Source organism: Rhinolophus ferrumequinum, chromosome 11, assembly GCF_004115265.2.
Source record: "Rhinolophus ferrumequinum isolate MPI-CBG mRhiFer1 chromosome 11, mRhiFer1_v1.p, whole genome shotgun sequence".
Taxonomy (NCBI): Eukaryota; Metazoa; Chordata; class Mammalia; order Chiroptera; family Rhinolophidae; genus Rhinolophus; species Rhinolophus ferrumequinum.
In genome coordinates this window covers 32,141,877-32,157,113 of record NC_046294.1, presented here as the reverse complement: position 1 = coordinate 32,157,113, position 15,237 = coordinate 32,141,877, and the positions used below count along the sequence as shown (strand labels likewise).

The following is a 15,237-nucleotide window of genomic DNA, read 5'->3' as shown; positions in this document are numbered from 1 at the left end:
ACTTTTTGTTTAGTTGTCTGTTTTGATTATACTGTCAGAATATCCTAAAATGCCAGATTGCATATTGTTGTTTTAATATACTAATGAAATGAATCAAATAAGCATCATATTCTGAAAGTTGTGACATAGAGGTAAAGGGAAGTTGCACTATCTACAAAATTAGCTGGGAATTAGCATTTTTCCCCTTGTTTAGTTTATATTATTTGCCTGTTTTCTGGATTTATTTTATTTTTTTATAATTATACTTCTTGTTACCTGAACCCTCTGAGAATCCTGCTGGACTAAACATTTTTACTATGACAGAGTCATCAAAGGAGAAGGCATGGTACCCCATGACAAAAACCCCTTTAGAAATCACCTTTCCTCCAGCTCTACACATGGTATAAATTGCCCCTTGCCATAGTATATAAAGCAAATGAAATCTTGGTTAATGAAAGGGAAGCATAATGGCTTGGTCAATTTCAAGGCAAATCATCATATGAAGACTTTTACATTTTTTGTGTTTTGTTTTTCTCCCAAATATTTTAAAATTGAGATTCTGTGTTGCTCCGTTTTTTAAAAACCACTTTATTGAGGAATGATTGACTACAAAAAGCTGTACCTGTTTAATGTATACAACTTTTTGGAGATCAGCATACATCTGTGAAACCATCACCACAATCTATGCCATAAATACATCTATTACCTCCAGTTTCCTCCTGCCATTTATTATCATCGTCGTCATCATCATCATCATCATTTGTAATAAGAAGGGGTTACTCGATTTCTGACCACACTTAGGACCCACCAGGTGAGCTGCCAGAAGTTTACAAAGACATTTACTAATTTCATAAAGGAGTTATCTAAAGGTTAAGACAACCCTTACATTACAATACTCAATTTGTAAATTTTGCTTTTATTTTCTTCACCTACTTGAGTGGTGTCAGTATTGCACCCTTACAATGATAAAGAGAAAATATACTAAGAGATTATTCAGGGTGTTCTGTTGTGTGCAACCTAATGTTAAGCAGTTGAATACCAATTGGATAGAGTGAACATTTTAAGTATAAATATATATTGAAGTTTCTCTCTGTATACATTTGAAGATTTCTTATTTTAATGGAAGTTCAATTGTGCTTTACAAACAGGAACCCAATAAACCCAAATCTCACTACCTTAGCCCTATGTTGAAGCACATTAGTGAAAGGAAAAATGGGAAATTCATCCCCGATCTCATTTTACTCTTAGATTTTTATATATATTAAACCTATATCTAGATCCTTATTTTGTGTTTCCTCCTCCCGCCACTCCTCCATGGAGGACTACATAAATTAAGACAACTTAAGCCAAAACTGAAAGTGACTTTGAGAGAGCTCTCGAGAATCGTAACATTAATTTGGACACACGAGAGATGAGTTTTTATCATAACAAAGGTTCCTAATACAACCTTTTGAGTTTTTTTAAATCACTGATAGATGATACTTTTTATATTTGATTTTAAACATTTCTTTCTCAAATTGCATACCTGTCATCTTAAAAGCATTACCATCACTTCGAATGTGATTCATAAAATGTATCTGAGTCCTGCCATTCTCTTGCCTGGAAACACTCAGTGAAGCTCCTTTGAGAGCTGTGGGCTTCTCTGAGTTCTGAGATGGGAGAATGAGACCACTTATTTTTGTTCTCATGGGTAAAACTTCCTTTTATTTTCAACTAAATTGAGCTATCCTCACTGGAGAATGAAATCCCTCCTTTAATATTTCAGAAACCATGTCAGTTTCTGAGTGAAATATGCATGTTTTCCTTCTGAAAAGTAAAACACTCAGAAAAAGCAGGCCAACGAAACCTCACAGATCTTTTCAATGACAGTACTTTGATATTTGTTGCTAAAAAAAAGTTACTATGAATTCGACATTTTCACAGACTACGGAATTAAGATTAGCTTTATGATGAAAGTAAAAGTCTTTTGATACTTTGGTTGAGGGTTTTTGTCAATAATCGGCATCATAGTGGAGTTTTTATGTTTTTATTTTTGAATACTTCCTTGATTTTGAACATGTATGACCATTCAAAAGAAATCTACTTTGAATAGTTTTGTTAGTCTCCCATTTGAATCCATGGCCCAATGAAATGTTACTTAAAAGAAAACTATTCTTATACAAGGCTTATTAATTCATTCATCCTATTTAAAGCACTTGACTCTGACTACTAAACATGTCATATGTTTTAACATGAGTGAAATGTCTTTTCAAATCTAACTCTGTCTTTAAATTACTTTAAAACAGAATCAAAATGGGGTAGAAACTATCTTGCAAGAATTTATAAACTGTCTGTTACATGCCTTTAAAAGAGGGAGTTTCTAAAATTTGTCCCTTTAACTCTAGTAAAATCAGCCCAGATGTCTTTTGTTTGAAAACTCTCGTCTACTAAATAGTTTAAATAGATGTTCTCATTCAGTGTGGGACTCCATTATGTCATCTAAACCAAGCTCAAAAGTCATGTGACATGCCAAAAAAATGAAATGTCCATTACTAGAATCTCATCATAAAAGTAATTAACCATAAAACCCTTCCCTAGCCCTTTGCAGCTTTTTAAATGAGATTTAAAAATATATATATATATTGCCTTTTCAGTATTCACCTTACTCTCTTATCACTGAGATACACAGATGTGAAGATTTGGTTTTAGTGGCTTCAACCTTTTTGCTAGTTAGACCCTTTTTCAGTTTGAGAGCTACAGCTGCCCTCTTTCCCCCAAACCTCTAAAACTTGTATTTAGAAAGGAGTGGAAACAGTATACATTTGAGAAAACCTCATAGACAAAATAGAAATGTGAAGTGGTATAGAGTTAATCGTAGAAACCAGAAGGAAGCAGCCTTTTGGAGAGCAGGAAAAAGACCTATTTGGTGACTAAGTTGGCTTGCAGGTGCGGGTCCCCAACCCAACGGGAATTTCATGATTTACAGCCTGTTGACATCTCCAGACAGACAGGAAGCCAAGGAATCGTATTTAAGTGTGCATTTCGGGACTGGCTGACTATACCTTAGGCAGCTTGAAGTATTCAAAAGCCAATGTAAGCAGAGATTTGGGGCTTAGTGTTGATGTTCTGTGTTCAATGGCATAGCTAATTTTCAGCATTCCCAGATAGAGAAAAATCTCCAGGGCAAGGTTTTCCATGTGTGACTTTGTTACCAACTTCATTCAAACTTAGTCTACTTTGTATAAGACATTGCTTTGGAGCCTGCTGTTACTCTAATTACAGTGAATTTCTTAGTTCACATTGTGAAAAAAGAGAGAAAAGAAATTTAAAAAAAAGATTATGCAACCTGTTCCTGAAAGGTGGCATGAATCCACCTGCAATTACAGATGAAATCATATTTTCCAGTTAACCTACTTTATACTTTTGAATATGATGTTTTCACTGAGGATTGACTTTTAATTGGCTGTGACTTCTAGTGTGTTAAATTCCTCTAGCTCCACGGCCATTCCTGTTATTCTCTTAAGAACATTAGACATAAAATTTTATACCTTGATGGAACTAAGAATTCAAAGAAGTCTAGAGAAATTCAGAAAGCGTTGCCTGTAGAAGTTCATCCAGTGAGTTAGTAGCAAAGCTGAATTTATAACTTGTTCTGCTCCACTCCAGCACTGAGATATTTCTGCTATTCCGTAATTGTAGAAAAATCAAATGTAAAGAAAACCTACAATAAGTTCTTTTTTTAAAGAATACAAACAATAGTAATAATATAAACAAGTAATAATACTACTCTGCATCTTAATTATGAGGCTGTTACTTTCTTGCATTTGGGGGTATAATATATTTTAAAAAATAAGAACTTTGGCAAAATTGCTTCGCCGTCCTGATTGTGCAGCCTTTGATACATCACTTATCAGCAGCAATCTCAGAGGTTGTGCCACGTGTCAGACACTGTACTGGGCATGCAATGGATACTGTTTTCATGCCTTCTAACAATATTAAAACACAGGAATTATAATTTCCATTTTATACTGGAATAAAACTGAGGCTGAGAAATGATGTTTGTCAAGATGCCCCGATATACCAGACACAGTGAAGGTGTTTAATAGCAGTTGATAATCTAATATTCTTCCTCCTTCTTCCCTCCACTGCCACATCAGAATTCTAGGAAAGGTCATGTCCGTCTTTACTTTCCTGATGGCAAACAGACTCCTAGAGGTTAAGTGATTTGCTACATTTAAAGAGTAGGTTAATCACACATTTCAAGTCTACCTCGGGGCGGGGGTGGGGGAGCGGGTGAAATGACGCACAGATCTCTATGTGAGTGTTGTAGGTACATGTCAACATTCATGAGATGCTGGGTTGAGTACAGTGTAATAAAGGAGAACTAGAAAGTAACTGCATATATATATGTGTGTGTATATATATATATATATTTTAGTTTTAGATAGGGTTTAAATTCTTCTAAAAGAACATTTTTTGGGTAAAGCATTTATGTACTTTTAATATTGGCATGTTTTATTCAAGTGATATTGCATTTAAAGACCCAAACAATCAAACCAAATACATATTTTGAACCCAAAATCATTGTTATGTGAGAATACTGTGTTTTGTTTTTTTCATCAGACAGTAACTGTTGAGAACCTACTGTGTTCCAGGATCTATGCTGGGATGCTGTGAGTCAGACAGTGGTCTCTACTGTTTTTTTGCAGTCTAGCACATGTTTCCACAAATGTCCCATTATATGGCTAATCTGTATAAAAGGTTAGAAATACGACAAATGGTGCCTAGATCCTTTAGCCAATGATTTATGTAACTAAACATCATTCAGTGGATACAGTTTTCAAAATAGCAATTGTTCAATTGAGTTGTGCCAGCTGAAACTGTTTTGTACTGAATTCTATGGTTTTCAGCCCTCAAAGGTCACCTGATATATAACACCCATCCTTACCATCTAAATTCTGAAAAAAAATTAGAAATAAAAGAGTGGCAGATGGAACATCAATACCATCTTTATTACTGATAAGGTCCAAGTTGACGGACATGCGTATGGTCTTTCACTGAACTCCAGCATTAGGCCAATTAACTACCTAATTACAAGCAAAGATGAATCAGGGTCGGGAGTTCCTATAGAGAAACTGTAGGCAGTTTCTTCCCTAGAAGAAGACTAAACTAAATCAAACATGCTCAGTTTATTCTTAGTTTTACTGCTTTGGATAAATCCCTTTATCTTGTTGGAGATGAGTGCAGAATGAAAGAGAGGCACCAGATAGTAAACCAATTGAGCACCCTAGACAAGAACAAAACATCAAGACTGGGGAAATTGCTTCCCCCTAGAAGTTACTGATGAACATGTGTAATGATGTCAGTTAAGATAACAAGCTATTAGAGCAGGAGAGTAATCTAAGTTTTTACATTTAATACGGTTTTAGTGTACTATTCACTCCAAGATACTAGGCAGACTGTCAACACATTTATTACTTAACCTACAGATTACTTTGTAGATTATCCGTAATCTGTTTTTTAATCTCCAAGTGACTTTTTCCCCTCTCCTAACATGTGATCACCTGATTAAAATGTCAGAGAAAAATGGCCTCAGCCCTGAAGTCAGAAAACCTAGCTTTGCATCTTTGTCCAGCCCCTTGCTAGTTCTGTTTCTTCTATGGATCTGTATTCTTATCTGTACAAATGAAAATGTATAACTATATGATCCCAAAGGTCCTGTCCGCTCTTAAATTCTGAAATTATCTTGGCCTCCTCCACATGGGTATAATTGGTGTGCACCTAAGAAATCAATCCAATTTTAAGGTTAGCCTAAGAAATGATTATGGTAGATGAGAATGCTGATAAGAACTATCTCTTTCTTTGAACTTCTATGGTATGTACAATTCATAACACGCAGTTTTTACCATGTTGTTATTCTAAATTGTTTCTCTTTATTTTCTGTTCATTTTTTTCCCAGTAACACTATGTAAGCTTTCATTATATTTTTCTTAAGACTTGAGTCACCTGTATAGCCCATAGTCCATGTTTCTGGGCCCATAGGAAATATACACTTACCAGTGAATTTTTTCTCTGTTAAATCATTTAAGAATGGTTATTTTGGGGGAGTTCTTTTCAAACTGGACTCTGGATGAATTTATTTCCATCTTTAACAAGCTTGTGTTCAAAATAGGAGTTCAATTACAACAGTACTATCGTTAGCTAGTAAATATGAAAATTGAAGGCTAAATTTTATATGGTTATTCATGTTGTTGCTTCATTAATACATTACATGTATTATTTTTATTTAATCTTAGTACATTACGTGTTATGTATCTGTACATATATGTACACATACACACACAACAGATATGTTTTCCCCCTGCTTCAAAGGATATATACCTTTAAGGACTTTCCATTTCATGCGAAGAAAAATTAATGATGTTTTAGAAAGTCATCAGTTTGCTCTTGTAGTGTTCATAATCAAATGTAACATATGGTAAGTGTATCATTATAAGTCATGCGTGTATATTGATCCGATGTCTTTTTGAAGGTATGGTGTGGAGCCTCCTGCTTTGATAAAATTGGAAAAAGAGATTGAACAAGAAGAAACACTTTCTGCCCCTTCTCCTTCACCTTCTTCATCAAAGTCTTCTGGAAAAAAGAGTACAGGAAACTTACTGGATGATGCAGTAAGTAAAATTGGCCAGACTTCCTACCAACACTTAGTCTTCTTTGAATTTCAAAACTCATCCTGTACAATTTTCCATCTGTCTAACCTTTACCTATTTCAATTTCATTGAAATTCATTTTAAAATCCTATGAAAAAATCTGTTGTCCTACAGTTCACTTTGAGATTCAAAATTGAGCCAGTCATTTAAAATTACATGCCACTTAATTCTGCTGAGTAACATTTAAAAGTTTAGGATAATAAATCAACTTCTTGAAAATTGACTTTGAAAACACTTAAGCCGTGTTGTCATTGGTTTATGGTTCCTCATTTCATAGGTAAGAAGCCTGAGGTATGAGATCTTAAAGATTGTTAAAGAAGTGAAAGCAAGCATACCACAGAGAAGATAACTTCCCTTTATTGACTGTCTGCCATGGGCCTCGATCTAGCATTGTTTTTCTTTCATTTTTTTTAAAATTAAAGTTTATTGCGGTGACTATGGTTAGTAAAGTTACATAGGTTTCAGGTGTACAATTCTAATATGTCATCTATGTATCACATTGGTGTTCACCACTTAGAGTCAGTTCTCCTTCCATCACTATATATTTGACCCCCATCTACCACCCCCCTTTCCGCTTACCCTCTGGTAACCACTAAACTATTGTTTGTGTCTATGAGTTTTTGTTTCTTCATTTGTTTGTCTTGTTCCTTTGCTGTTTTCAGTTTTATATCCCACATATCAGTGAAATCATATGGTTCTCGACTTTTTCTGTCCGACTTATTTTGCTTTGTTTTTCAAGTGCTCTTGGTGTCTGTAAGGCAGGTTTCTTACAGAGGAAATTGAAACTTAGAAGTTGAATCACTTGCTAAGGAGAGGAGCTTTGATTACAACCCAATTTTGTCCAACTCTGAGGTCTCCATCCTTCTTCTTCCGAGTTCTTGAGTCACAGTCTTTGGCAGATTCGGAAATATTTTCATTATATCGTCACAATCACAGAAAACAGATTCTGGGTGAAACAGCAAACAGGATAAATTAAAACTCTCTGGCTACCTCTGTTTTTTGTTAAGTAGTTCTTGGTTATAAGTAGTGTGTTTGAGTATGTATATGCATTTACTGCCTAGCACATATATTTTGAGTATGAATGTAAAAAATGCTATTCATTTTATGGAAAATAGTAACATTATTCAGTCTAACATCAGAGATGTTAGAGTGAAGTATGCCTCACATACTTGCGTGAGTCCTTCAAAATTAGCTCCAACCATAATGCACATTATATGGAATAGATGAAACTGAAAAGGACTGCAGGTCCATCCATAGCTGAGCATTTCCTTTGCCAGGGTCTGAGCTGAAAAAGCTGGGACAGTGGCTGATTGATACTGTATGATGCAGAGAGATTCCCCCATCTTTGCTTTCCTCCATGTGACACTCTAATAACATTAAGTGCAGATTTTAATAAGCAGAAATATAACAGATTGAGAATTCCCATTTCTGCTAAGGGCGGCAAATTTAAACTTAGCCCATCAAGGTAGGTTAGCCAATGCCAGTTTAGTTTAGTTTTCTTTTATTCAATCCACTCAGGAAGTTAAAGGATAGGCAAGAGCATTTTAATACTACCTAAAATGATCTTTGAATCACAGAACTGTTTTGAAGGATTAGTCACATGACTTGCTTATCATAGTATTTCATTTTTATTTTATAAGGAAATTGATGCATTGCATTGATAGTAGATAATCATGGATTATTTAGATATTGATAACAATTTTTCTTCTCCCTCAATTATACTTTTTTTGATTAGACTTACTTTAGAGCAGGGGTGTCCAAACTTTTTTCAACGTTTTTTACCAAGGGCATATGCGGTAAAATACACAAACAGCCGGGCCACTCACTCGAGGTGAAGTACGTGTTGCCTCACCTGGTTTATTTAAATAAATTAAATATATTTTTGGAATTTGCTGCGGGCCAATTAACAATGGATTGCGGGCCGCAGTTGGCCCGCAGGCTGCAGTTTGGACACCCCTGCTTTAGAGTAAGGTGTTCCTTTAATCTTTCTTTCATAAACCTGTTTCTTCCAGGCAACTCACTGGATTTTAATCCTCCTCCTCTCAGCCGTTGCCTCTAGTCACTTTCTTTAATACGTTTTAGTCAGAGTTAAACCAGCATCTCCCTTAACCTCCTAATGAATGAATTACTGAATCAAACACATTTTTTTTTTTTGTCCTCAAATTAATGAGGTCACTTTCTGGCGTTCAACATTGTTGACCAATGCGTTCTTGAAATTCTTCCCCATAAACATTGTCACCAGAACGATCAACCTAAACACAACTCATATTCGATGAAAATTATATAGGGGTTCCCTATAACATCCAAGGCAAAGCCCAAATTCATTTATATGTCACATAAATGTTCTGACCCGTTTTGCCTTTCCCAGTTTATTTCCCTCTAGACTCATCCTCATTGTAAACATGCCTACTACTCCCAAATTCCTAAAAATACTTATACCCACTTGCTTTCCTCACCATACTTCTGCCTACTCATCTGTTAAATATACTTTTAAACACTTTTTCCTCTTTTGAGATTCAGGTTGTGTGGTCTCTGATATAAAGCTTTCCCGGCGTCTCCCACCCTAGGTAAAATTAACAAATTTGTCCTTAATGCCCAAGTATTTTTATATATTTAATGGGGTATTTACCTTATTGGGCATAAATACTCATTATTCTCTAGGTGCAGTCCTGGTTCTCAATGAAAATGGGTCATGTTTCATTAATCTGTGTCCTTTAATGTCATGCTTGTTGAATAAATTACCCATGTGGGTAATAAAGGTTAAAAAAGCTTCATCCTTGTTCTATTTATCTGCAATGGCCAAGTGCTCTTTAAATGCATGCACTTCTCAACTCTGCCATGGCTTTGCAGAGGGGTATATTGCTACTTGAAGCCATTTACATGAACCTGGGAGAAGTAGCTAGAATGGTTGCCTTTCTTCACCGGCTTGTCTCGCATGTGGCCATCCCTCATCCCCGAAGAAGAGAAAAAAAGACAGGATGGAGAAAGTGGTGAAACGACTATGAAAGGGATTTTGGAAAAGTTTTACGCCAATTCAGAAGAAGTAGAATGAGATAGATACTCTCTTTAAAATGTCAAGATTATCCCTCTGTGGCTATTCTCCCTACTCCAAGTTCTGTTCTCTCAACTGGAAACAATGAAGGATCTCACAAGAGCTTTAAACACCCTTTAAAGTTCACCAGAGTTTGGGAACATAACAGTCTGTTTAGTTAAGGGATTTTAATTGAATGTAGGAAATGTGCAAAGTGGATATTTCTGTACCCTTGCCAGTTAGAATACTATGTCCTAAAAGTCTTTAAACCAGCATTTCTCAAAGAATGTTTAATCACACACTAACAACACCAGATGCCCCATGGGGAAAAGAATTCCATGCTAAGGTTAGTTTGAGAAATATAGCTTATTATAGTCCCCACCTAGAGTTTGGCAAAGCACCTTGGTACACCAAGGCACTAGTGAGTTCCATAATAAGATCTTGTTTAACCTGAAATTTTCCAAATTATTTGGCCACTGAAGTCTCTTATAGTCTCCTTCATAATATGTTGGAGAATGTATTGAAATATTTGCATTCTGTTTAGTGATAGTTTTTCACTGAAGTGTTTTATTTCAGGAATAGTAGAAAAGAGAGAAAAATAATTTGAGCCTTACTAATGGTTTAAATCAGAGCTTCATATGTCAAATATAAAAAGTAAATAGTTCCTATGGCAACTGCTTCACTGTATATATAGCTGTTGGGGAGTAGAAATTCATGTACCCCAAAATGTGCATTAGAATAGGGATATAAAATAGAGATTGCTTGCAAAGTTCCTGTGTTAAGTTAGTAATATTGGCTATTTCAACTCCGGCAAAGTTACTATTTGCATCAAAAAAAAGAAATGAAATAAAGAAGGAAGATAAAGAGGAGGAGTAAAAGAAGAAAAAGGCAGAAAAAGAAAAAAAAGAATAAAGACAACAGAAAAAAAAAAAAAGAGGAGCAGACCAATGTTAAGCTATCATATTCTTGTGAACAGTCTCAATAATAACTGCCAGATTTGAAATTTTCAATGTTTCCTCACATTTCCTTGTTTGCTACTTAGGGGAATTGTGGAAAATTGGGGGGAAAAATAGGTGACCCTTTTGTGGCTAATACATCCAACTTCTTTAATCAAGATATAATGAAAGGAACACAGTGGAGTTTGTTCTGATTAATTTATTCTCCAGATGTCCTGATAGAGTGATTCAGCTGTGATAAAATGGAAGGTCGGGTTTAGTTCTCTCTACATTCCCTGATGTTGAGCTAGTTCCCACACAATGAGTTGAATACAGTTCTAAGAAACCATTCTTACTTTCTTCCTCTTCTCCATCAACTTCCTCAGTCTGGGGATGAGAGATAGTGTAATTCTGAGTAATCAGGCTCCTCTTGAAATCCCATTTCAGCAGAGAGCTGGCTGGGTTCCTGGCCAAAAACGGAACACCTGCCAGACTGACTTATCCCAAGGTAATGTAAGAAGCACAGATGTCATCAGTCACTGTTTACTTAACAATATATTTCCACTACCCACAGTCTGGCTTTGTCTCTTCCATTTCTCCCTTCATCTCATACAACTACAAAAAAGCCCTTGATTTAAAAAAAAGACAAGTCCATTTTCAAAGCTAGGAAGGCATTAGAGAAGGGCAGGCCACTTGAGAAAATGTTGTTTTTTGTTATTGTTGTTTTTTGTATTTTACTTCATTTGATACCAACAGTTTCTGTGTTTTGTCTGAGAACACTTCAAGGTAGAAATACTTTCCATACATACTTGTAATTGTCATTTCTTAGCAGAGGAACCACTTGACCACCAATTTACTGTTTGCTCAATTGCTATGTAGCAGTAAAGCTGTGCCAAGCATGGCGCCATCTTCTAAAGTTTTGGGCTATTTGCTTTTATGATGCAACTGTCTGATATTCTTCTGGAAAGCCAAAGTCCTTCCCCCTCCCTCCTTTTCTCCTTCCCTCCTTCCCTTCTTTTCCTCATTCCTTCTTTTCTTATGGAAGCTCTTGGTATAAATTAAACATTATATAGATAGATAGATAGATAGATAGATAGATAGATAGATAGATAGATAGATATAGATAGATAGATATAGATATATAGAGATACATATAATATATAATAAACATGTGTGTGTGTGTGTGTATATATATATATGCACACGCGCGTGCGCACACACACACAGTGCCAAAAAAATGTATACACATTTTAAGAAAGGAAAAAACTATTAAAATTGTAATACTCAGTATATACTGATAACAAGATGGATACAAGTCACATTTGACTTCTGCAATTATAAAAGGTGCTCAAAGTGGTTGCCATCAGCCTCCAGACACTTCTGATTATGGTGAACTGCTGCTTGAGCAACGTTGACCTAAGTGTCCACTTGTATAACATTTTTTTGGCACTATATATATATATATACACACATATATATATACATATATATACATATATATGTGTGTATATATATGTGTGTATATATATATATACATACACACGTGACATTTTTATAAATACATATAGAAAGAGGTATACAAGAGGTACACTGAAAGCAACTCACATTCATTGATCTTATGACCCCACTCCCCTCCCCAGAATGTGGTTGTACATTTTGGAAGGGAATGACATCACTATTACCCAACTCTTATATTTATTTTTCTATTATCACTATCTTGTTCAAGAATATCCCTTTAAAACACCCCTAGGGACAGAATTCTGATAATACTAGGGGAGTGGGTGGATGTATCTCTGGGCCAAATATCACATGGTAGGAAAAATTCAGAACTCAAATACATGGGCCTAATCACTAACTTAAAATGACGTTAGGTAGTTTTCTCATTTTTCAATGAAATCCATCTGTAAGATTCTTTAAATCCAATCTTAAATTGTTGCACTAATTTCCCTGTGTCCTGTATAGGTCCATGTTCTTATTTATCCATTCACTTATTTTTTCAATGTGCATTTATTGAACACATAGTATACGAGTATGCCATTAAGGCATTGTGTTTTACTTAAGGATTTAAAATTGTTATGAAATACTATCTCAACCCTTCTGTAACTCACTATCTAGCAAAGAGAAATTAATGTTAACAAATAACTGAGATACAATTTGCTATAAGAATAAGTATTAGGAATCATAGGTCTTTAGGTTAGCAGAATTAGGGATTCTAGAAGGGACTAATAAAAAAATATTTATCTGAAGTTGGTTTCTTTCCCCAGCAATCGTGTTGGTTTTTCTTTATAGGTCTTCACTGAGGCATAATTGTATACGTCTTAAGATAAATTTTGCTTCCGTATTACTCCACTCTTTCTAGCGTTCCCACTAGTGTTTTATGTTTCCATACTTTCTGGAACCTGTCTTATTCTAGGGAAACCAAACTGTTTAAGTCCTTTACCCCAACATGCAAGTGAGTTCATGTGTTACTGTTCCCACAGTTTTATGAGAAGGACGAATGAAGTCAGACATTGCATTACTTGAGGGAATGATTCAATGTTTTTGATGACAAAATTCTAGGAGCCATATCTTTATGGAAAAAAGAATTTAGGTGAGAGTCCAAACCAATTCCTTCAGAAACCAAATTGTTTCCATGTAGCTTCTCAAATGCAGGCTGCACAGTGTTTAAATATTTTCATCCATGGAAACTTTGACTTACAACATGGGAAATTATTGTTTTGGGTTTGGTTGACTGGTTAGTTCAAGAGAGGATGGTTATGAGACACAGCATGGCAGATTCCCAATCAAAAACATAAATGTAAAACATAAATATAAACCTTATTCCTAAAATTGTGGACTACACAGTGTCTTCTAATAGTCACAACTACTTATAAGCATTGTGAGCATGTTATTTAGATTATGTATTTTTTAAAGAGTAAGGAGACATAAAGTAGACATAATCTGATATTCAGACATGGATTCTATAAAATGCATATAAATTGTGAGATGATGCCACAGAAGTAGGTTTTGGTAGGTGAGACATACTGAGATGGGGTGAATTTCTGGGTGAGTCTGGGTGAATTAGAGATGACTTCTTAAAGAAAATCTTTGAATTCAAAGTAAGATTAAACAATACTCTCATTTAAAAAATAATTTGTTGGTAGATGAGGGCAAAGAGGATCAAATATATGTTGATGGAAAGAGAACTGAGTCTGGGTGGTAAACACACAATGTGATACATAGAGGATGTATTACAGAATTGTACACCTGAAACCTATGTAGCTTTACTAACAATTGTCACCCCAATAAACTTTAGTTAAAAAAGAATAATGTGTTTAATTCTCATTTATTTTGAAAATGGGTAAAATTAATATCATTAAAATTGTAAAGAGGAAACATACGCTATGTTAACATACGAGTATATTCTATTGCCATTTTCAATATATTTACCTTGGCAACCCAGTGTACATTCTTTTTAATCTTCCAGAAATGAGAACCCAGCTCATCATTCCCATGCTGCCAATTTATGTGCTCATCATTCCAGCATCATTATCATTGTCATCATCGAGCTTATGCCTTAGTACAGTTATTGGCCTTCAGAAAACGACTTCCGGGCTTGACCTTTACATATTTAGATTTAATGTGATACTTCTGTGCTCACATCATGTCCATCGTCTGATATAGAACACATTGAAAAGCATTAATGGCCAAATGACCTTTGAGCCCATGGACAAATTCATCTAAATGGGACTTGATTATGGAGAATGAACTTGCTTGTTCTTCTATTTCAGGTGAAAAGAATTTCTGAAGATCCTCCTTGCAAATGCCCAAACAAATTCTGTGTGGAGAGGCTCTCTCAAGGAAGATACCGAGTGGGAGAAAAGATCCTCTTCATTAGGGTAAAGTTTTTCTTTTCACTTGATATCTTGTCCTTTATGAGAGTATTCAGGACTTGGGGAGTTACCGGGAAATATGACCAGTAACTAAGCAGGAACTTCCCCTATGATGGTTACAGTTGGATTTGAAGACACAAGGTATGAACATTTTTAAATCCATTATACATAATTACTGCTGAGGGCTAAATAAATAGAACTCTCTCTCTTTTTATATATACACAAAAGTGTACCAAACAGATCATAGAAGTCAAATAGAATGAGGAAAAGAAAAAAAAAATCTGTTTTGTTTATATATTTAGTTTCAAAGGAACTACAACCCCTCCAATGGGAAACAGAAACAGTATTCTTCCCATCTTTATATTTCTACTTTGGAAAGATCATCCTTTGGTCCTGGTAACCTTCAAATTATTTGAACGTGATTTTTCAAGAAGTTTGGGTTATGCACCAGAGTAAGGAAAAGGAAATCTCATTACAAAAGCATGGTGAAATAGTGACGGCCATTTTTACTTAGTTTTATGGGATTGAATAAAGAAATGTGGACCTGTGCCAATAAGTGATTCGGTGTTCTCTGTCCATTTTACAATCATCCTAATTAGAACAGTCTTAGATTGTATTTAGTGGCTCAATAAAGTAACATTTCAGGCCTTTCACTTGTGATCTGTTTTGTTAATAATCAAGAAAAGTTAATCTCCAAATTAATTTTGTGACTTTTCATAAGACTAAGAATT

At 35.1% G+C, this 15,237-nt stretch overlaps 1 protein-coding gene across 7 annotated transcripts in view; it reads left to right on the top strand.

Moving 5' to 3' along the window:
- Nucleotides 1-15,237, top strand: part of GAS2 (growth arrest specific 2) — a 132,604-nt gene that overhangs the window by 63,696 nt on the left and 53,671 nt on the right. For all 7 annotated transcript variants that reach the window (XM_033120957.1, XM_033120958.1, XM_033120953.1 and 4 more), the window contains 2 exons: nt 6,491-6,629; nt 14,405-14,512. In XM_033120957.1, the coding sequence (XP_032976848.1) occupies nt 6,491-6,629; nt 14,405-14,512 (247 nt within the window). The remainder of the gene's footprint in view (nt 1-6,490; nt 6,630-14,404; nt 14,513-15,237) is intronic.